We start from the raw sequence: 21,904 nt of genomic DNA on the forward strand, positions 1-21,904 counted from the left end.
TTAGCCTAGGGGCAGGGAAGATCTTTAAAATTTACATTCTTATTACACTGCCCTAAGACTAAAACTGAGGGCTTATGTGGGGCTGGGCTCTGCTCCCAGCAGGCTGCAATGAACCCTTCCTGTCCACCTGCTGGGCTGTCTTCAGTGGGAGATTTGTTCATCACCTCGTGGGTTCTGTAGCCCTAAAGTTTACTTAGAGTCATTTTTATAGGTATTTGAGGTGGCAATGGGGGGAGTGCAGGGAGTTTTCCTGCTCCTACTCCTCCATCTTGGCTCTGCCTCTCCACATTGACTAGTAAGGATTGCTTTTTCCAGTACTTTGTTCACAAAACCCCTCCCAAGGGGGTTGGGGCTTATTCCGTAACTCATCCTGTAACTTGAGGACATCCTAAAGTTCTTTTCCCCTTATCCTGAAATACCATAAAGCTTTTCCTTATCTTATAAGACCAAAATAATTGTTTTTTATTCCCTTACCCTGTGTCCTCCTTATCTTGTCAATCATCTTCCTCATTCTGTGTCATAAAAATTCCTCCTTATCTTATAAGCAGCCATCTTCTTCATCCAGTCCTTATCCTGTCCCTAATTTTTAGCCCCCCTGTAATGTAATGCCAAGGAAAGGCAACTTCCCAAGGTTCAGAATACCAGCATAGGTGCTCTCCATTTTATTCAGTGACCAACCAAGAACAGAGAAGGTCAAAACATGACATCATTCAAAATACAGCATTTACTAAGTGTGATTAAATAATCTCCAAGTACTACCCCACCCCAGGACCTTCCAATCATTCAATCAATTACAAAGTCCCTGTTCTAAATATTACTCCACCCCTAGGCTGTACCTTCATTTAGTCCACCACAAAGCCCCTCTTCTCAAATGGAGATTAGTTTCCAAACATAAGTAAAGTACCTTCATTTGTTCAATCACAGAGCACAAAAAGGTCAAAAGTTCCCCACCCCTGGATCACAATTGAATCTACCCCAGAGTTACATCAAGTTTAAGCACAGAATTTAATACCCAAATGGAGGTCTTTTCTTCATCTTGACAGGAGGCAAGTTCTCAGCAATCTTAGTTCCTGGGGAGACAAGGCTTAGCAAGGCCACAAGATACATTGCCAGTCCCTTCATTAATTCATCCTCTGTCTGTAGAACAGTCCTAGAACCCCTGAAAACATTAGCAAAACCCTCTCCCAGGATTTCTGTAAACATACAACAAGAAAATCCTTCTTCAGGGCTTCTGAACCAACAGAAAGGTTCCCAGACCCCTGCAACAACAGCACTGTCCTTCACCAGTGGACAGTATTCACTCTGTCTGCAGGACAGTCTCCAGACCCCTGCAACAACAGCACTGTCCTTCACCAGTGGACAGTATTCACTCTCTGTCTGCAGGACAGTTCAGGGCTTCTTAGCCAACAGCCAGGTTCCAGGACTTCTTCAACAAAAGGACTGTCTTTCACCAGTGGACAAATCTGGCAAAACAACATCAAAACAGACAGACAAAGTACCAGCAAAACAGCCATGTCTCCTCAGTCCTTGGCAGCTCAGGGGGCAGGTCTCAAAAGTCCAGGGCAATTCAAAGTGGCCCTCAGCAATCCTTCTCAGTCTCTCTCTCTGCCTCCACGAGGTACTGCTTCCATAAAGTTCTTCTGCCTCTCTCTTGTCTCTCCAAATCCATGTCAACAGCTCCTCCCAGTTCAGGACTCTCTTTTTACATCAACAAGTCCATCCCACAGGTGGGATTAACAAGCTCTGGGTTTTAACACAATCAATTTGAAAACCAAGCCAATACAGGGGAATCTTTAAATGCCATTACTATCACACCCCCATAAAAAAAATCTAAAATTACATCATCATTCTGAAATCTCTATTTAAGCCTGGTTCTCCCAAATATCAGGGCCTTAGTTAGGTTTCTTGCTAAGAAGGCCCGCGTGCTTTCATGTAATAAAACTCCCACTGACTACAGAGAAATGTCTAAGTGAATTTTTCCACTTTCAGAAATCTGACTTCAGCAGCTACATGTGGTCCATAATTACAAACCCAGCAACTTTTCCTTTTTAGGGGGACCTGTTGGAAGGGACCTCAAATTGCCCATCTGCCTTTTAAAAAAATTTTTGAAGTTTTTCCTTTTAGTTTTTGAAAATTCATTTTAAACTTAAATGCAAAAGAAAAGTAAAAAAAAAAAAAACCTTTTTCATATACACAGAACACAAAAGAGGATTCAGTACAAAACAATAAATCTCCATTTCACAAAAATCTATGTGATAAATCCTATACATTGTTTTCAGACCTATCCAGTTTTTCTTTGTTTCCTTCCTGAGACCTGCTTAAGCCCCTCATCACCCAAAGAAGGCTGAAAACCCACACTGGCCATTCAGAAAAAGACATTTTGGCTCACTCTGAGTTAACATGCCAACAGCACCTTGCTGTGTTCTCTGAGTGAACCCAAAGTTCTCTTGCTGTGTCACCAATCACAAGACAGGATAAAACTTCTGTTTATCACTGATAAAGAGAAGGCGCTTTGAACCTGATACTATCCGGATTAGAGGCATTTCTCCTATCTTGTTATTTTATGGCCCTTTCTTGTTATGGCACTCTCCTATTTTATGACATTCCCTTGTTTATGGCTGACAGAAACCAGACATCTTGGGTTGCTTCCTTGTTCTATGGAAACTAATTTTGGCTGGCACAGGCATAGATTCAGAAGGGAGGAGGGAGCACTTCCTTACTCTGTGGGTATATAAACTCCTCCAACTAACCTTTCTTTGAGCTCATTCTAATTGAGTTTCCATACATGTGTGATTCTACTAGCTTATACAGAATAAACATGTATATAACCTAATTTTGTCCCTTTTTAGACCAACCATGGAAGGTTGACATCCCCTAAGTTTTCTTTTGTTCTCTGCTTTGCACTTTAAAAAAAATGTTTTTCTTCCTGCCTTCCCCCTCTTGGGTCTTTTTTTTTTTTTTGCTTTTTGGAGGGGGGAAGGTAGGGCAATTGGGGTTAAGAGACTTGCCCAAGGTCACAAAGCTAGTTTTGTGTTAAGTGTCTGAGGTCACATTTTAACTCAGGTCCACCTGACTCCACGGCCAGAGCTCTATTCACTGCGCCACCTAGCTGCCCCTCATGGGTCTTTTTTTTTTTTAAAACAAACTCTTGATTAGAGAGCCAAGAAATCACCCCCAAAGAGACAGGAGTTTAGGAAATTTGAGAGACTCACCCAGGCAGAACCACTGAGTCAAATCTAGACTGAAACACAAGGGATCCCTGCTAGTACCAGGTTTCCAAGGTTGAAAACAGCGGCTACCTGGACAGGAGTCTTCAAATTCTGCTTCCTCACACTAGATAAATCAACCCCAAATAAAGAAGACTACCAAAGAAGCAGAAAATAGGATATTTATTGGAGACAAGGGAATTGAAATTCAGGATTACCACACAGCACCAGCACACACTGAAGTGCCTAAGAAGGGCAGGGTTAAATACATTTCAAAAGGGAGGAGTCTCTTAGGAGGCACAGCCTTAAGAAGTTGTTACATAAATTGTTTTGCATAACAATCAAAAGTCCATAGAGAAGGCCAGGAAAACTGGTGACAGCTGGCCAGATCTGCTGGCTCAGGCTCCCTGTGTAGCAATGGGTGAACCAAGTTTGAATCTGCTTCAATCTTAGGTTCCCTTGGGATCAAAGTCAGGTAGCCCCTCCTTCTCATGTCTGCATCCAACATTCTTTTTTAAACTGATTTGATATTCTTTTAACTACTTTCAATCATCCTTGGGCAATTCACAGCTCCAGGGTCAAGCAAAGCTAGTGGCATTCAACAATTGGTTGAAAAGAAAACTTTGGAGGAATAATAGCTGTCTCCCAAGTATTAAAAGGATATAACGTTGGAGAGGAACTAGATTTTCTCTACTTTGCTTCAGAAATCAGAACTAGGTAAAATTAGTTGAGGGAGTAAAGAGACAGATTTGGACTCGATGTAAGACTTGTTAACAAGGGCTCTCTAAAAGTGAAAATTGACTACCGAAGGGGCTAGTGAATTCCTTGTTTCTGGAATTCTTCAGGCTGAGCAACGTTGTCAGGCAGCACTGGAGATTTTTGTTCAGGCTCATTGAACTAATTGGCCTCTGATGTCCCTTCCAACTCAGCGCCTGTCATTTGGTGATTCAAGTTGCCAATATTCAGAGATCACAGTATTCAACCTGTTTATGAGACCTTCCTCCCTACTGTTGCATGAGGTTTGTTGGCATTAGAAATGAGGACTTATGACTGCATTATAGAAACGAAAATGAATGGGGTTTTCCGTTCTCAAAGGAAAGCTTCCCAAGGATCTCATTTGGAAGTCAGGCCTTCAGTAGTTAGATTATAAATGCTCTTCTTTGCCATGGTCTTTGCGATTTCTAACTGCTGAAGCCATCTCTTTTCTTTAAATGCACTGCAAGAAAATAAACAATTTATCATGAACTCTAATCTTTCCCTGTTTAGATCCGGATATAAGGGACACCCCTCAGCCTGTAGTTTTAGCTGTCCATTAATCTAACCTTTCCAACCAGAGATTACCTATCAGATCTGCACACAAAGTCTGCAAAGAACCTGGGATCTCTCTCATAACAGTTGTGAAATTTATAAATATGTAGTTCTTCAGTGAGACAGTGGAGATAATGGCAATAGCACCACTCAGGAACTGAGAAAAGAAACCAATTCAGTAGAATGTAGAGTCTTCAGCAATTCAAACTTTGTTCATGTTCCTCTCACTTTATTTAACTCAACAGTTAACACAAAGTAACCGTCTATGCTGACCTTTGGAAGTCATATTTTTTCCCAGCTTGAAAAGAAAGAAAGCTAATTTGAGATAAGGACTAGAAGACCAGTTTCCTTCTGTACAATGGAATTTGGGAGATCTCTTGAGAGAAGATTGAGGTGGGAGGGACCCCCACAAGGAACGGCAGTGTGACTGTGGTAGCAGCATCTGCAGTTCCCTTCTACAAACCAACCCTCCACATGGAAGACCATGAGAGGTGACCTATAAAAGGACAAGCAGAGAGGCATATGACTGTATTTTGTATTTTTTATTTTTGGCAGGCACTTGTTATCTTGCTCTCTGTGTAGCACTGAGAGGAAAAGTAGACATGAAGAATGGCAGTCCTTCACCTTTCCTTCCTTCATCTGGGTGCAACTGGCACCTGTTTTCTAATTGTGTCATTTAAAAAGAAATTCTGCTAAAGACTAAATTTGGTGGATATAATGTTGTTTTCTCATAAACACTTGTGATTGGCCCTGTTTTTATGTTTCCTGGTGTCATGAGTAGCATGAAGGCTTGGCACAGTTCTGGGCATCACACAGAAGAGAATGACCCTTGCTAGTGCAGGGCTGGGATCTCCCCCTGCAGACCTTCTTGCAAACATCTATTGGTAAAACAAAATCATATTTTGTTTCTTATTTTGCATTGTGAATCTGAGGATAAATGATTTTAAAATTCATCATCCAACTCATTAGAATTTTGTTTAGTGTCCTAGAAGGTCATTTAAGAAAAATTCTACTCACAGATACCTCAGTAGGGGACAAAAAAGTAGGTTAGCTCGTCACCTATAGCGAGAGCACTAGATTTGGATATGAACTCACTGAGAGCAGGTGATGTTTGGATTTTTTTGTCCTTGTATCACCTCCCACAGCACCTGCATGCAATGGGCACTTGATTGATTCTTGTTGAACTGAATGGAATTAAATTGAAATCTCTTGGTTTGAATACTCAGTTGTACTGTCAGGGATATATCACTGAAATGTCTTCAAGTCTCAATTTTCTCATCTGTAAAACAAGGGACTGGGGTAGATGATCATCTTTAAGATTCTTTCAACTCTTAAACTTATGACACAGTGAATTGTTAATGTGATTGTTTTTTAGGTTGGCGTCAAACTTGTCCAGTAGATGTCCAAAGTACCACCACTAGGTGGCAGCAACCTGCCAAATAGTAAGCAGCAGGTACCGAGAAATAAAATGTGTTAAAATTGGTACACAGTGTCATAGCGTGACAGTTACATGACATGGAAATGACTGAATCATGTTGTATCTCCAGTGAGCATGATAATGAATATGTCAGAAGTATCTGGTTCGAATAATTTTGCTTATCACCAGATACTATCACTTTTCATCCAGTTTTCTCTCCAAGAGCTTCACCTCACTATTTTGCTTAATTCATTTTGACTCACTCCATTACTCAATTACTTACCTATTTGCTTCCATTTTCATCATTGTACAATTACTTAATGCCAAGAATTGACAAACTACAGCCCTTTATGCCGTGTTTTATATGGCCCTCAAGCTAAGAATAGTTTTTACATTTAAAAATACAATAAAACTTTATTTTAAAATGTAAAAACCATCTTAGTTTTCAGGCTACATGAAGGCAGGCAGCTTCTGAATTATTTGGCCCAGGGTTATAGTTTGCTGACTCCAGACCAATTCTTTAAAAATACATTTTCTTCCCCTTGTTTTTCAAATTCTTGGTTTTGTTCTCACAGAAACACTCCTAATCATAATGTGTGGAACTGATCATTCCCTATTTGTCTTAAAAAAAAACAAATAAACAAACAAGGGACCTTGTCATTTAACATTTAACTTTTCACTGGGAAGCTCTATTACATGTATGAAAATTCACTGAGAGGAAAGGACTGCAATCTTTGACTTACGTAATATTGCACTGAGAACTTAAACTAGGGTTTGGCAGAATCTCACATAACCTTATTTGATGAGCTTAAAGAGTTTCTAATTCACATTCAACTCAGTTGGAAATATGGTATACTGAATAGGCATGAGGCCCTCACAACTTACTTTTGTTCTAAAACCCTTCAAAGAATGCTATTGGAACCAGATAATCATTAATAAGATAAACCTTAACTACAGGGAGAAGAGGGTGCTACAGTTTGTAGGGGACCTTTGATAAGATGAACTATAATACAAATTTAGCACCAACTTTGGGCTCAGCTCCCAATCAGGCACTCATACTTACAGGCAGGGTCCCCAGAGGGCAGCTGATTACTCACTCCTCCTCAGGGTTCAATTGTTCATAAGCCTGTACCTATGTCATTTCTATTGAGACAGTGGAGATGGTTTTAAACTGGAAAACAGGGGACAAGACTTGATTCCAAGTGTTCTTGATTGTAAAGCTACAACCCTAAGCTCTGGGATCCTGACTCATGAATGAGGAGAGTAGGGATAAGTGCTTCAGAGCATGTACTACAAATGATGATAATGATCATTTTTGATCTAGGATGCACAATTTTAATTATTGGCCAACATGAATGGTTAAAGAAGAAAAATACCTTGCAGTGGCTAAACAGTAAATCGCATTTTCTCTTGCAGTCTTCCCACTGTGTTCCAAGAAAGATTCAAGGGATGAAGTTAGGAAATGGGCTGCCTTCGGTGTCACATAGTAAAAAGGAGGATGCCAACAGCCCCTAGTAGCAAGTGAAGGAAGAGGAACTTGGGCTGAGTACAGATTCATTGTCATCATTTCCTTCTTCCTAGACGTAGCTGTCTTTTTCTTCTGGTTGCTTGAGTGACATTCTTGTAATCTTGAGAACTCATTTGCTTCTTTTATTGGAGGCAATTTTATGCTTCCTACATTTTTTTGCTGCTGTGGAACTGTCAGAGGATCTGAAATTTTCCTGGTTTGGGTTTTTTTGTGAGAACTTGGCAGTTTGGAAACTTTGCTTTTTATGCCCTTGTTCCCAGCTTTACTCCATTCTTTGGAGGTCATTTTTGGTTGGGTAAAGCCATCCACCATGACAAAATCTCCAACTCGAGTTCTGAATATTCGAGTCCCATTGTGGCGTCTTCTCTGAAGGATGTGATGCTGAGCTCTGAGAAGCCATTGTTTTATTTTAATATAGATCCTCATGGGGATTGAAATTTTAGGATAAGAAACCATGGACCACATCTTAGCCACCAAATATAACACACAGTCTTTATGCCTGTGTTTGAGGGTAATTGTCAGTGGGATTTGTTCCTCTGCATTCTTACAGTCCAGGCACAAGACATTGTAATTGATAAAGGTCTTAAGTATCAGTAGTTGGCCTGTTTCTGCAGCTGCATGAATGGGACTTTTAATAGTATCTGGATGATAAGTTTCATGACACCATTCTCGGTAGGGATGTACACCAACTGCTTCATTGGGCCTTGCCCCTTGCTGTAGAGTCCACTCTGTAAGCTCAATATATCCATAAAATGCAGCCATATAAAGTGCTACCCTCTTCTGGTACCTGAGTGAATGTAACAAAATAGAGTTAATCTAAAAACTAATTAGAGTAGGTACCCAGCACATTATTCAATATTCTTATGAAGTTTATCTCTTGCTTGATAGAAGTGTACCCAAAATATTCCTGTTAAATACTATAGCAATTAACTTTTGGGAAAGTGAGTAGTAATAAGTCATTTGACTCAGTCCCATTTATAAATATTATAGCATATATAATGTTGCTTCACTGGTACTACACAGCTTCAAATCATAGACTACTAGAGTCTTTTAAAAAAATGGAAGTTGAGGATCACTCCAGAGGTAATGTGTTAGGTATGAGTGGGAGGCAATATACCATAAATAAGAAATTATAATAGGAAAGGGTGTTTAAAGAATGTCAGCAGAGAAAACAGGACCAGTGAAAAGGATCATAAGATCATAGATTTAGGGCCAGAGTGGACGTTTGAGGCCATGAAGTCCTTTCATTTTTGTGGATAGGGAAACTGTGGCAAAGAGGGTAATTTCCTTAGTCACATAACTAATAAATTACTAAGGCAGAATTTGGACTTGGGACTTTCTAACTTCCAGTTCAGTACCCTGTCCATTACATAATTGTAATTGGAGTGAGACACTAATGGACCGCCCTAGTACTCTCGGTGTCCCTGCAATGCCTAAAGAGTTTTAGTACAGTTATTACTACATTGTGTAGATCCCTGGGAGGACATGGATGAAAGCTATACAAAATGGACCAGGGTGGATAGGATTTAATCTGAATCATCAGAAAGAATACCCATATTGCTGAGATCATAGTTTCATTAGGGTAGTTATTTATCTTTCTAATTATTAACAATTCATTGGGAGTGGTTATTTATCTTTCTAATTCAAAAAGGGGAAAAGTTAAATGGTAATTCCAATGGATTATATCAGTGGAAAAACTCCAGAAAAGATGCTTCAGAATGTAAATGAGCACAGTAATGTGGGCATTCCCTTCACAAGTATAGATGCTCTCTGATCCTGTATAATTCTTGTCTGTAATGCTAGAGGACTTTTTTGAGTTCTTTTAAAACTCAGGGGATTTTAGTGCTGCATCTGGGTTGTCCATCTGCTAACATTCACTCTTGCTGTGTTGCCTTTTCCCATCAAACATTTCCTAGATGACAACTTTGACATGACTTCTTGTGCTCCAGTCATTTGGGTAGTATGCCACATTCACTTATGCTCACTATGCATCGTGACATTGCTCTTTCATCTGTCTGCAGTTTTGATTCTTTGAGGATTGTAGTGTTCATAGAGATAGAATAACATTGATGTTAAAAAGAGATATTTGTGTCAGGAAGTAATGTGGGATCGTTCAAAGGGCCACACTTTTCTAAGTGCAAAATGGCCCTTTCTCTTCCTGCTTTTAAAATATGGGTCCATCTCTCTGCCCATCAGCAGTGGTTATCAAAGATACAGATATTAATGGATGAAATCAATGGACTACCCATCCAACATAATGTCATAGTCTGAACAGAAGACATTCTTTGTCCATTTGTTTTTTCCTGTGTGGATTATTAAATATTAGGATCACCTTTGAAGTAAACAGGATCATCTGGAGGGCTTCCTCTTACACAGGGAATTCCTGTTCCATTTGAATGCTATGAAGGACATCTTCCATTAGAGGGACAAAACCCTTTTAAGGAGGTTGCATTTCCATATCTTATACATTTCATCACAAAGGTAAATAAAACACCATTTTATGGTGCCATGGAAAAAACATTAGATTGAAATATAAATCAGGTTTTGAATCCTGCCTCTGCCATTTACTGCTTGGTGACCTTAGACCTGTCACTTTACTTCAGTGGACTTGAATTTCTTCATCTGTAAAATGAGGGACCTGGAATAGATAGCATTGAAGCTCCCTTCCATCTATAAGCCTACAATCTGAATGATAACCAGAGGACCATTAAACAGAATTATAATTAGGAATCTTAAATCCAGCACTCCAACCCAACAGTGTTTATTATGTATCTATTGTGCTATAGACACTGTGCTAGACATTGGATACAAAGATAAAGCAAAAAAAAAAAGCCCCTCTCCTCAAGGAGCTTAATTTCTGTTGTTTTTTTTTTTTTTTTAGCTTTTTGGAGGGCAATTGGGGTTGCCCAAGGTCACGCACCGCTAGTTTTTGTGTCTGAGGCCGGATTTGAACTCAGGTCCTCCTGACTCCAGGGCCAGTGCTCAATTCACTGTGCCACCTAGCCACCCCTTGGAGCTTACTTTCTAATGGGGAGAGGGTGTAACAAAATATGATTAGATGAGTTTATAAATGATAATTTGAAGAGAAAGAGGGAGCCAGTACTGACAACTAGAAGGCTCAGGAAAGGCTTCCTAGCACCTGAGCTGAACTTTCAAGGAAGCTGGGGATTCTAAGAGACAGATGTGAGGACAGAGTATATTCCAAGCATGGTGCACAGTCTGTGCAAACACAGAGACAGGAGATGGAGTGCCGAGCTTTTGAAACAGCAAATGGAGCACCTTGACCAGAAGACAGAGTGTTTGGGGGGAAGGAAGTCATGGGAATGAGCCTGGAGAGGCAGAGAGAAGCCAGCTGATGCAATCTGAGGAGCATTCGAGTCTTAACAAGAGGCAGTGAAGGACCAGATGATTCTTTTCTAACAGTTCATGCAGAATGTTGAGCCTGGTCAATAAGCAGATTCACCAGATCAGAAGTGATGGTTCTGGGACCAGGTTGATGGTGTAGTTGTAAGGCAAGAATGTGCATTGACTGCACTAAATGTACCCCTGGATTCCTATTTAGGGGAGGAAGTGCTGGCTTGAGGTTCAGTATGGGACTGTAGCTAGACATACTATGGCATTGTCTGTAGGCGGTGCCCTCAGCAGTGTGGGAACAGGGTGTCAGCTTCCTATGATAACCCAGTTAGGTAAAGCCTTGGCAGGAATCTAAGAACAACTAGGAAAAGGGAGAAGTCACAAGTAAACAAGATTTATTAAGCACTTACTGTATGCTGGGCACTGGAGATAGAAAGAAAGATGAAACAGGGTCCCTACCCCAAGGAGCTAACATTCCAATAGGAGAGGTAACATACAATTAACTACATAGATACATACATGTGTCTTATAAATACAGACAAGATATTTACAAGACACATATTACTTTATAAATGAAAGGTTCTCTCAGAAGGTGATAGAGGAGGAAGGAGTGGGAAAGGTCTCCTGTAGAAGGTGAGATTTGAACTGAATCTTGAAAGAAGCCAGTAAGTCAGATGAGTTTTGAAGGAAGCCAGGGAAAGAGCAAATGATATTCAGACTGAGCAATTCATGCTGATTTAATATCTTCTCCTGACAGGCTCTTGCTTGCCTGGGTCACTGGTCCAGACAGAAGTAAGCACTCACTGACTTTCCACCAAGACTATGGGCATGGGATTTCAGGGATATTTGTTCTTTCTGAATAAGAACTAAGTTCATTAAATTCCCCCCAAGGTCCATCAGTCCATCAAGCCTGGGGTCTATAGCACTCAGAGACTGGGAAGTTCAAACTCAACAATTAGAAATGGGCAGGTTGCTGGGGGACCTGGCCAATAAGGGGTTATATGGGGAGAGAAAGTTCTATGAAGCCTCCTTTGCTCATCAAAGTGGATAGTCCTAATTGTTTCTTTGAGTTGGACTGAGGGAAAAGGAGTGTGCTGGCCTTCATACCCCCAAGCTATGTGGGCTTCCCCATGTCACATGAATATAGTGAGAACCTGAGACCCGAGCAAAGGCGCAAGAATTCAGGGCAAAAGTGGCCAATGCCATCTCATCCCATCAGTGCTACAAAGTGCAGCTCTAGGATAATTTACATACCTGTGTTGTTCAGTTGTGTCCAACTCTTCATGACCCCGTTTCCGTTTTCTTGGCAAAGATACTAATGTGGTTTGCCATTCCCTTCTCCAGATAATTTTACAGATGAGGAAACTGAGGCAAACAGGGTTAAGTGATTCTCCCAGGGTCACACAACCAGTAAGTGTCTGAGGTCAGATTTTAACTCATGAAGATGAATCTTTCTGACTCCAAGTCTGCCACTATATCTACTGTGCCACCTAGCTGCCCATACCCCAGCCACTCTCTATCTGCCAGGGGCATGATGGGAACTGAGAAGAATTTTCTCACTACCACTTAGTTGCCAAGCATATTGGGAGAGTTTCTACAGTTAGGAAGTGAGGTAGTCAAAAGGATATTGATGTGGAAGATTATCTTCTGTTCTGATTGGGCATGGCTATGGACATGAATAGAAATAACCATCCTTGCTTTAATAAGGAAGAAGCCCTAGCAATAGAAGACAGCTCTAGCAGATGACAATAGTGTAGCAGAGAAGGAGTCCAGTAGCTGGTGAGAAGAGATTAAATGAACCTAGATTGTTGAGCCTGAGTATCATTCACTTTTCCTGCCAGGTTCCTACCCTCACTGTGAGATGAGATGGAGAGAATGGACAAGTAGGGGTTGCTTGAGTTTAGTTGCAAGCAGCAAGCTTGGAGGGAGAGAACACACTTTTGGTGGAGAAGGGGTAATTGAGAGGGAGACCTAATAGATATCCAAGTAGGTCAACAAAATCTAGACTGAAGTCAAAGCCAGGACATCACAGGAAGTTTCAAAGCATTGACCAGTGACAGTTTCTTCACACAAATAACAAGCCTGAGATACCATCTTTTATGGCTATGAATCGTTACCCACATAGCTCCCTAATTTTCCTCTGTATGATGAAGATACAAACCAAGACAGTAAGAAAACAGACAGGATGACCTCTGCAATTCCTTCCAGCTCTAGATTTCCTATGATTTTATGTAGTATAGTAGGGTTACTATAATATATATACACATGTATATGCATGTATTTACATGTATTTATACATATAGATGTATGTGTATACATTTATTTATGTATATGTAGTACACGTATACTGTAGCATTGCAGATCTGTGTCACAGATTATTAGAAATAGCTGTTCTTGTGAGTATTGCTTAAGGGAAAAATAAGCTTTGTTAACACAATTAACATTTATTTTTATAGCAACCATACTTAAGTACTGGCTCCTCTTCTGATAGATACTGTTGAACTTCAAGCTTTTGTCCTTGGAGACAACCAGTCAGAAATTCTTTCCATCCATCCCATACATCTAAGCGAAGTGTTGTTCCTGTAGGTGAGGATGAAGAACATTTTATCATCCTTCTCTTTGACTGTGATTTGTAGTTCACCAAGTTTGCTTGACCAAAACAAAGGTGGTTTGCTATTGTGGATGTGATGGAATGTGTGTTTCTGCAAGGAGAGCAGAACTATCCTCTGTATTAATCTGGATTCTGCTTCCAGCTCAGTCATTCATTTGGAAATGCCACCCTGACTTCAGTGTTTCTATTTCCACATCTATAATATTGATTAAGTTTCCCACACATGTGCATGGTCAAAGGACACAAACAGCTTTCAAAAGAAAAAAAATGGCATACTATAAACATCCATATGAAAAAAAATGCTCTTTTAGACCCCTTTTGATCTTGGAGATTAAGAATACTTGGTAGCATATATACAACAAAAAGTGCTGCTATAATTATTTTAGTTTATATGAGACCTTTCATTTGACTTAAGACACTATCTTCCATTCTTTCTCGCTTTCCTTTCCTTTTTTTTCCCCTTTCCTCTCTCCCCTTTTGCCATTCAGTTATTTCAACTTTCCCCATTCTTTACTATTTGCCTTTTCCTCTCCTTTTCAAAAGAAAATGTGCAATTGGGCATATATGTGTAAGCAAGGAGGGGACCCTACCAGATCCATCATGACTGTCCAAGTTCTACCATGTTCCAGACCATGTGACTGAACCTAACCCTCTTGACCCTGCTCCACATGACCTTGATGTTGGCTTAGCAGAACTTGACTATCTACCAGTCTTCCTTGGCTTCAAGCCTAATTTAGACATCATGTGTTCTTGACCTTCCTTCCTATTTGCTGTATTTATCTCCCCATAGTTGCTGATCTTGTGTTTCCTGTCCTAATTTTATTATAAACTGACTCAGACTCAGATTAGCTCTACTACCATAGTAGAAAGGTCCCCTGATAAATATTGTGATTTCATATCTAGGAGAGTGTAGTTTCACATTACTAATGCTTTGATTAAACTACTTATCAAAGACTCCATAATTGGAAATTCAAAGTTTATTTATTAAAGGGTGTCTGTTCTCCTAATTGTTTTCTAATAAGAAATTTAATTTCCCTAGAGATAGGCATGAGAAAGCAGAGAGTTTTAACAGCTCACTCTAAATTCAATTATTTCATTTACTGTTACTTAATTATCTATAAAATACTAATTTATTGTGAGATTACACATATTTTGATCCTATTCCCTTTCTATGTGTAATAACTCCTCTGCAAAGGGGAAAAATGACCCAGGCCTACAAAAATTGCCTGGGATTTTGAATTTTCATTCATCTTTTTCCTATGCAAGAAAATATCACATGGTATTAGGAAGGGGTTGAAACTTGAGAGTCCACACAAAAGAGGAAAAACTGAGAGGGAGTAGAAGACATCCTTCCAGAGTCTAGTAGCAGAAATAACGTTATGATTGCCATGCAGTAGTCCCTCCCCAAGCCCACAGGAGGAAGGGAAAGCTAAAGTGGTAAATGATAAGGTATAAGACTGTAGCTTCTTATTATGGTGGCTACAGCACCAGCAAAAAGTAAGTGCATTGTGGGCAATGTGTAGGAACTGATGGTCCTCATTCCCTACCCATTCTCCTACTTGGGCTCAATGCATCTGGAGCCCAGATCTGACACTGTTCACTTATTCTGCTAGAAGTTGTATTTTATAAATCCAATTTTACTTTTAATTAATATTTGTGGTTGAACTAGACATGTGCGTTTCTTTAAATTCCTTTGTTTGTCATCTGAACATTCAGGAGAAGTCTTCTAGTTGTATTCACACAGAAGGGTAGTGATCTGGAAGCTTTTTCTTTTGAGTTCCTAGTTGGGTGGCCCAATCTCTGGTCCACTGTTAAAGAATCTTTAAGTGAAAGATTTGTTATGAGCCATTAATGTGATATTTTTTGGTAATTATGAACTTAAAATTATAAACAGGAATCTAAAAGGAGAATTCTGAAGCAGTCTCTTCTAAGACCCTGAGGAACCAAGTTTTCATTCTGTTATTGTGACTTGGGTGTCTGGTCCACTGGAAGGACCTTGAATCCAGCTGGGAGGAGGTAGGTAGAATTGGAAAAATAATTTCTCCCATGTACCAGTGAGAAAAGATGGAGTAAAGGAAGATCTTCCTTCCCTTTAGGGTGTTTGTTCATTTTTTTCACTCTCTATCATCTCCACTTAAAGACTGTATCTGGGGCTATACTTCCCTCTGGCCAAAGGCAAGTATCCTGCTTCCAAGGCTGGTCCCTATATAATGAATCAGGTCTGATCACTTAGTTAGGAAAGAAGACAATGGGCATCTCTCAAATGTCAAAGGGACTTTCAGAGGTACATACATAGACTGACACTATTCAGGTTTCAAAGTAAATTTCTTTTTCTTTTTTTTTTTTTTTTTGGAGGCGGAAAGGCAGGGCAATTGGGGTTAAGTGCCTTGCCCAAGGTCACATGGCTAGCAAGTGTTAAGTGTCTGAGGCTGGATTTGAACTCAGGTCCTCCTGACTCCAGGGCCAGAGCTCTATTCACTGCACCACCTAGCGCCCCTCAAAGTAAATTTCTAAAACACACATTTTAGTTTCTGCCTTTGTTTCAAAAATAATATGTAGCTCTAGTGGTCTGCAATATAGATTTTCAGCTTGGTTTAAATATAGTACTCCTTTTTTTTTTTTTTTAAAGCAATTGGGGTTAAGTAACTTGCTCAAGGTTACACGGCCAGTTATTATTTCTGGGTGTGGTGCTGAGTATCAAATATAGTACTCCCTATGGACTAACTCTACCAATTAGCCGATTGGGATCCCAGAAGGTGACTAGCTACTTCTCCCCTAGTTCTAGTATGTTTGTTTGTTTGTTTTAGTACTGTCCTTCACAAACCCTCACATGGTGTTTGCTCCATTGATTACCAACCAGACAGACTGAATTAGCTTTTAGAATAAGGGATTTACCAAGGTGGTATAACAAGAGAAGTTGGTATAAAACATCCCCCCAAAGTGAGTGGACACTCTCTCCTTGCACATGTAAGATCCCTGGGGAGAGACCATAAAGGGCAAAGGTGTAATTCAGAGTTCTTGATTTCTGGAAGTCTTTTTCTCCTTTTGTAGAATCTTCATGGAGACCCCTCTAGTGTTTGTAGCTTTCTGCTGGGTTCTGAAGGTTGATGCCCTTGTAGAGTCCAGAAGGTACTTTCTTCTGTGAGTTCAGTTTGTCCTTAGCTGCAGTGTAGAAGCTGCTGTCCACTGCCTTTTCATGAGTACTACTACCAACACCTCATGGGAAATTCAAATTTTCTGACCTTTCAAAATTCACAGGGTCATTTCTTTTCAAAGGAGGTGGGAAGGAGACTGAGGTTCTCTTTTTCTTCCCAAATGATTCGATCTCAGGAACTTGGTTGACCTGCTATTGGATTGCCAGATTCCAAAATGGCTTGCCATTTTATCCAAGACCCACAGGTTGACTGATTCTCTTCAACAAACCACAAGATGTTTCCTGTGTGGCTCATCTGCTTTTATTCAAGTCATACCTAGTTTATAACTTTAGTTGTTGACTGAGTGAGTCAATAGAGTTGTTCAGGAGTCACTCACACCTAATTTACCCCTTTGGTTTAATGATTTTGTGATTCAATCAAAGAGGAGCTTTCACTAAAAGGTATTAGGGCTGGAGCATCTGATTAATTATGTTAATTGGGGTTTAATTGTGTGGGCCATAAAGAATATAAAGAATGTAATAATCATTGAATTATCAGAAACAGAATGAAGCACTCCATAAGATAAGATGACTTTCTCATTAGAAAATATCAGAACAAGGGGCGGCCAGGTGGCGCAGTAAGAGTGCCGGCCCCAGAGTCGGGAGACCTGGGATCGGTTCCGGCCTCAGATACTCGGCACTCACATAAAAATAACTGGCCGTGTAACCTTGAGCAAGTTACTTAACCCTGGTTGCTTAAAAAAAAAATCAGTACACAAGTAGATCTTTAAGAAACAATGTCTGTATTTTCTATTACAGAGGCTATGATCGTTACCTACCAGGAAAGACATAAAGGGGTTCCCAGGTTGGCTACTAATTTAGAAAAGATGACCTGCAGTGTCTTTTATCCCTCTAAGATTCTATGGCTTTCTACTCTTCCTTATTTGAAAATAAAAGCAAATAAGGTGCTTTGGTTCCCTCTGCAAAAGACAGGCAGCATGGTACAATGGCTAGAGCACTCAACTTAGATTCAGCCTCTGGTACTTACTAGCTATGTGACCACAGGAGGAAGAGAAAAAAGCATTTATAGAGCACTATGCTTAGTGCTTTACAAATGGCATCTCAGTTGATCCTTCAACAACCCTGGGAGTTGGTGCTGTTATTATCTCTATTTTACAGATGAAGACGTTGAGTACTGTGGCTTTTTTTTTTCTTTCTGGCTAAACTTAGGTACTGAAAGAGCTATTAGTCTGCCCTCATCAGAGAGAGGCTTCCTAGTAATTACATCCAAGCTAATCAGAAGACCCTGAAGACATAAGTCCCAAAAGCTGTTCGCAGAGAGAAACATAGACAACAAGAACAATGGAGGGACACAGCCATTAAAGAGTAAAAATGTGATGTCCTGTAGAAAGCAGCACTGGATCTGCTATATCATTGCCTCTCAGGATGGAATAGTCTAGGATTCCTATGCAATTCTTACCTACTTCCTCCCATAAGTTCCTCGCAGGCAATCTACCCCAATGTGTTAATGCCTTCTTCACTTTGTAGTGACTTCTCTTGAATGCCAAACGAGTACACAGATTTTCCCACCAGTTATCATCTGTTCTTGTCTCATAAACATAAGATCTCTTTTGCTCTTAAAATTTTTTTGTCAATAATCTGTTGTCATTGAGTCATGTCCAACTAACTCTTTATGAGCCTGTGCACCATACTGTCTGTGTAGTTCTCTTGGCAATGATACTGGATGGTTTGCCATTTCCTACTCCAATGGATTAAGGCAAACGGAGATTAAGTGACTTGCACAGGGTAACACAGTTAGTAAATATCTGAGACTATATTTGAACTCAGGTCTTCCTGACTCCAGGCCCAGCATTTGATGCTCTGAGTTACCTAGTTGCCTCCTAATAATCTGTACTTTGCTTCTTAATCATTTCTTATTTTTAACATATTTCAGCCTGCTCACAACCATAAAGGTCTCTTCCTTGCCTCTGGTTGATACTTGGTTTGAATCCTTAGGAGACTTTAGTGTTCTATGTCTCCCAGCCATATAACAAAAGCAATCACTACAATAGTCATTCAAAAAAAATGTATTTGTTGAGATCAATTTGGGACTATGCTCAAAGGGCTATAAAATTGTGCATACCCTTTGATCCAGCAATACCACTACTAGGTCTGTATCCCAAAAGGAAAAAGGACCTTAATGTACAAAAACATTTATAGCAGCTATTTTTGTGGTGGCAAAGAATTGGAAATTGAAGGGAACTGAATTGAATTGCCCATTGAAAATTGAATGCCCATCAATTGGGGAATGACTGAACAAGTTGTGGTATATGAATGTAGGAGTTCTATTGTTCCATAAGAAATGATGAGAAGGCATATTTCAGAAAAACCTGGAAAGACTTACATGAACTGATGCTGACTGAAGTGAGCAGAACCAGGAGAACATTGTACACAGTAGCAGCAACATTGTGTGATGACCAACTTTGATAGACTTAGCTCTTCTCAGGAATGCAATGATCTAAGACAATTCCAAAAGACTCGTGATGGAAAATGCTACCCACATCCAGAGAAAGAACCATGGAGTCTGAATGCAGATCAAAGCATACCATTTTCTCTCTCTCTCTCTTTTTTTTCTTTCTCATGGCTTTTCCCTTTTGTTCTGATTCTTCTTTCACACATGACTAATGTGGAAATATGTTTAATATGATCATCCATACATAGCCTATATCAGACCACATGGTATCTTGGACAAGGGGGAGGGGAGGGAAAAATTTAGAACTCAAAATCTTATAAAAGTGAATGCTGAAAACTAAAAATAAATTAATTGATTAATTTAAGAAAAGAAAGTGTATTGGTTGAATGATAGCTATACAGGTATAGAGAGGAGTTGTTATATTAAACTCTCAGCAGGATCACTTGAAAGCAAGTAAAGTAGGGTCTATTCCCAGCTTGTCATCGATGTTCTGATGTTTGGCATAAAAAAGTGGCTTGCATGTTCCTTTAGCACAGGGGATGGCAAATTGAATGACTTCTCTAGTGCTCGCTAATGTTTAGTACAGTGCTATACAAACAAAAGCTACACATCAAGGGAAGGGGCAAATTGTGTTACTTCTCTGGCTTTCAGTTGCCCTGTTAGAAAACAGGGACAAAATTTTGTTACAGAGTTTTGTGAGGTTTGGTGAGCTTAGATGAATAAATCTTGAAGACTTTGAGGTCCTGAAACAAGGGGAAATGTTGTCTTCATAATTGTTTGGTAAAGATTTCATTAGATAAGAGGCAGCTACATGGTTCAATGACTAGAGTTAGAAGGAGAAAATGAAATTTGGACTCAAATACGAGCTATCTATGTGAGCCCAGGCAAATCCATTAATTACTCTCTGCCTCAGTTTCCTCTCTTGTAAAGTGAGGATAATTATAGCACCTACCTCCCAGGGTTATTATGGGGATAAAATGAGATCATATTTGTAAAGCACTTTGTAAATCTTAAAGCATTATAAATGCTCATTATTTTTATTATGTAATAAATTATGTAATAATTTTATTATCATAATTCCATGTAATGTAATAAATAATATATGTAATAAATTCTATGTAATTATATATAAATTTATATTTACATATAAATTGTATGCAAATATAATAATGGTGTAATAATATTTGTGTAATAGCTATATGAATTCTAGAGCAAAAGCCAAAACAAAGAACTACCCACTTGTACAGTACACACAGGACAAATACAACCTCATTATAACAAGTATCTTTATATAGTATAACTAAGTCTTCCCTCTCCAGCCTTTTCCTTTCTCCAATCCTCAAATAATTTACTTCAAGCAATATTTAATATTGCTTCTCTAAGACATAGTTTGCTCATCTGTAAAGTGGGGATAATATTAGAACTATATAAATATCAGCTATTATTTTTAATATTAATTTCAAGCCAAATTTCTGTTAAAAAATAATTCAGACAGAAACCTGGAGTTTGTTGTATTGAAAATTGACCTGTGATGAACAAGTTTTAGAGTTTCCAAAATAAAAAAAACACACACACACATATACTGTACCTATATCTGTTTGGTAATCAATCAGTGTGTTACAGTCATACATCTCCCTTCCTTGAGGAGTTCGGAGACAGAAGATACTCACTGGAAAGCCACATTTCAGGGTTATCAGCGTTTTCAAGTAGGACACTTTTTTACCAAGAAGGTAAATGCTTCCCATTATTGGCATTGTTTCTTGAGTTACTGCATTGTAGATGTAGAGAGTTGGTTTGTTTTCTTTCTAAGAGGTGAGGAAAAAGTAAAGAAAGTATTTGTCTTAAGGTATGTTAGCTTTGCTGTCCAAGAGGCAGGGAAGAGAAGAAAAGATTCAAGTTTCAAAAACCAATAAACTGTAGTCTACTCTTCTGCTGTTGAGATGTTTGTCTTTTTTATTTCAATCAAGATAATAGCTAATATTTACGTAGTGTTTTAAGGTTTGTTAAAGCGCCTTACATGTTATCTCGTTTGATCTTCCCAACAATCCAGGGAGCTGGGTGCTGTCTGCCATCTTAGATTGCTGTTTGTCCTTTGTTCTTGAAGAGGGCTATGACATGGGGAGGTGATGCCATGACATGCAAGTAAATGGATTTAAGCGACAGAGGCTGTGCAAAGTCACCAGCCTCACTTTCACCTCTGTAGCCATCAGGGATGAGGAAAGGTGAGGCTGAGAGGAGTTAGGTGACTTGCTCAGAGTCATGCTAGTGACTAAGGAAGGATTTGAACCAAGGTCTTCCTGACTTAAGGTCCAATGCTGTGCCATCTAACTGATTCACTTAGGATTAAGAGTAACTCAGTTTCACTTGCTGCAGAGTTTACAAACTAAAGGGATAAGGAGCTTAAATAACCTTGGGTCATTTTATTTAGGAAATGGTCCAATTTCTTTCCAGTTTGATTGGAAATGTAATTTAGGCCTAGTCCTTCATTTCGTTTTTTGTAAAAACTTCTGGCTTTTAGGGGCGGCCAGGTATCACAGCAAGTAAGAGCACCGGCCCCAGTGTCAAGAGCACCGGCCCCAGTGTCGGAATGACCTGGGGATCGAATCCTGGGCTCAGACACTTAGCACCCACCCAGAAATACCTGGCCGTGTAGCCTTGAGCAAGTTACTTAACCCGGATTGCTTAAAAAAAAAAAAACAAACTTCTGGCTTTGTTCTCTATTGGTAGATGATGTAAGAAAATGAGGATAGTTAAAGCTCTTGAACAGAAAAAGGTTACTGGGAAACTGTACAGTTGGAGGAAAACTACCCTCGTCTTTCTGCTCACCACACACACACACACACACACACACACACACACACACACACACACACA

At 39.6% G+C, this 21,904-nt stretch overlaps 1 protein-coding gene and 1 long non-coding RNA gene across 3 annotated transcripts in view; one reads left to right on the plus strand and one right to left on the minus strand.

The window, feature by feature from the left end:
* LOC138174421 (uncharacterized) overlaps window positions 1-5,269 on the plus strand; it is a 14,886-nt gene extending 9,617 nt beyond the window's left edge. The window contains exon 3 of the long non-coding RNA XR_011171711.1: window positions 5,070-5,269. This is a non-coding gene — a long non-coding RNA (uncharacterized lncRNA). The remainder of the gene's footprint in view (window positions 1-5,069) is intronic.
* Window positions 2,980-21,904, minus strand: part of ANKUB1 (ankyrin repeat and ubiquitin domain containing 1) — a 39,783-nt gene continuing 20,858 nt past the window's right edge. The window contains exons 4-7 of one of the 2 annotated variants that reach the window (XM_069104737.1): window positions 20,619-20,835; window positions 13,279-13,393; window positions 7,308-8,246; window positions 2,980-4,422 (exon numbers count right to left, since the gene is read on the minus strand). In XM_069104737.1, coding sequence (XP_068960838.1) covers window positions 4,320-4,422; window positions 7,308-8,246; window positions 13,279-13,393; window positions 20,619-20,835 — 1,374 coding nt within the window. In that variant the 3' untranslated portion in view covers window positions 2,980-4,319. Of the gene's footprint in view, window positions 4,423-5,892; window positions 8,247-13,278; window positions 13,394-20,618; window positions 20,837-21,904 lie in introns of those variants that run through there. The other variant, XM_069104736.1, reaches the window with a different exon arrangement.

The sequence above is a fragment of the Petaurus breviceps genome, unplaced genomic scaffold, assembly GCF_028583685.1.
Source record: "Petaurus breviceps papuanus isolate PSGF00001 unplaced genomic scaffold, PetGlider_PUasm1.0 688, whole genome shotgun sequence".
NCBI lineage: Eukaryota > Metazoa > Chordata > Mammalia > Diprotodontia > Petauridae > Petaurus > Petaurus breviceps.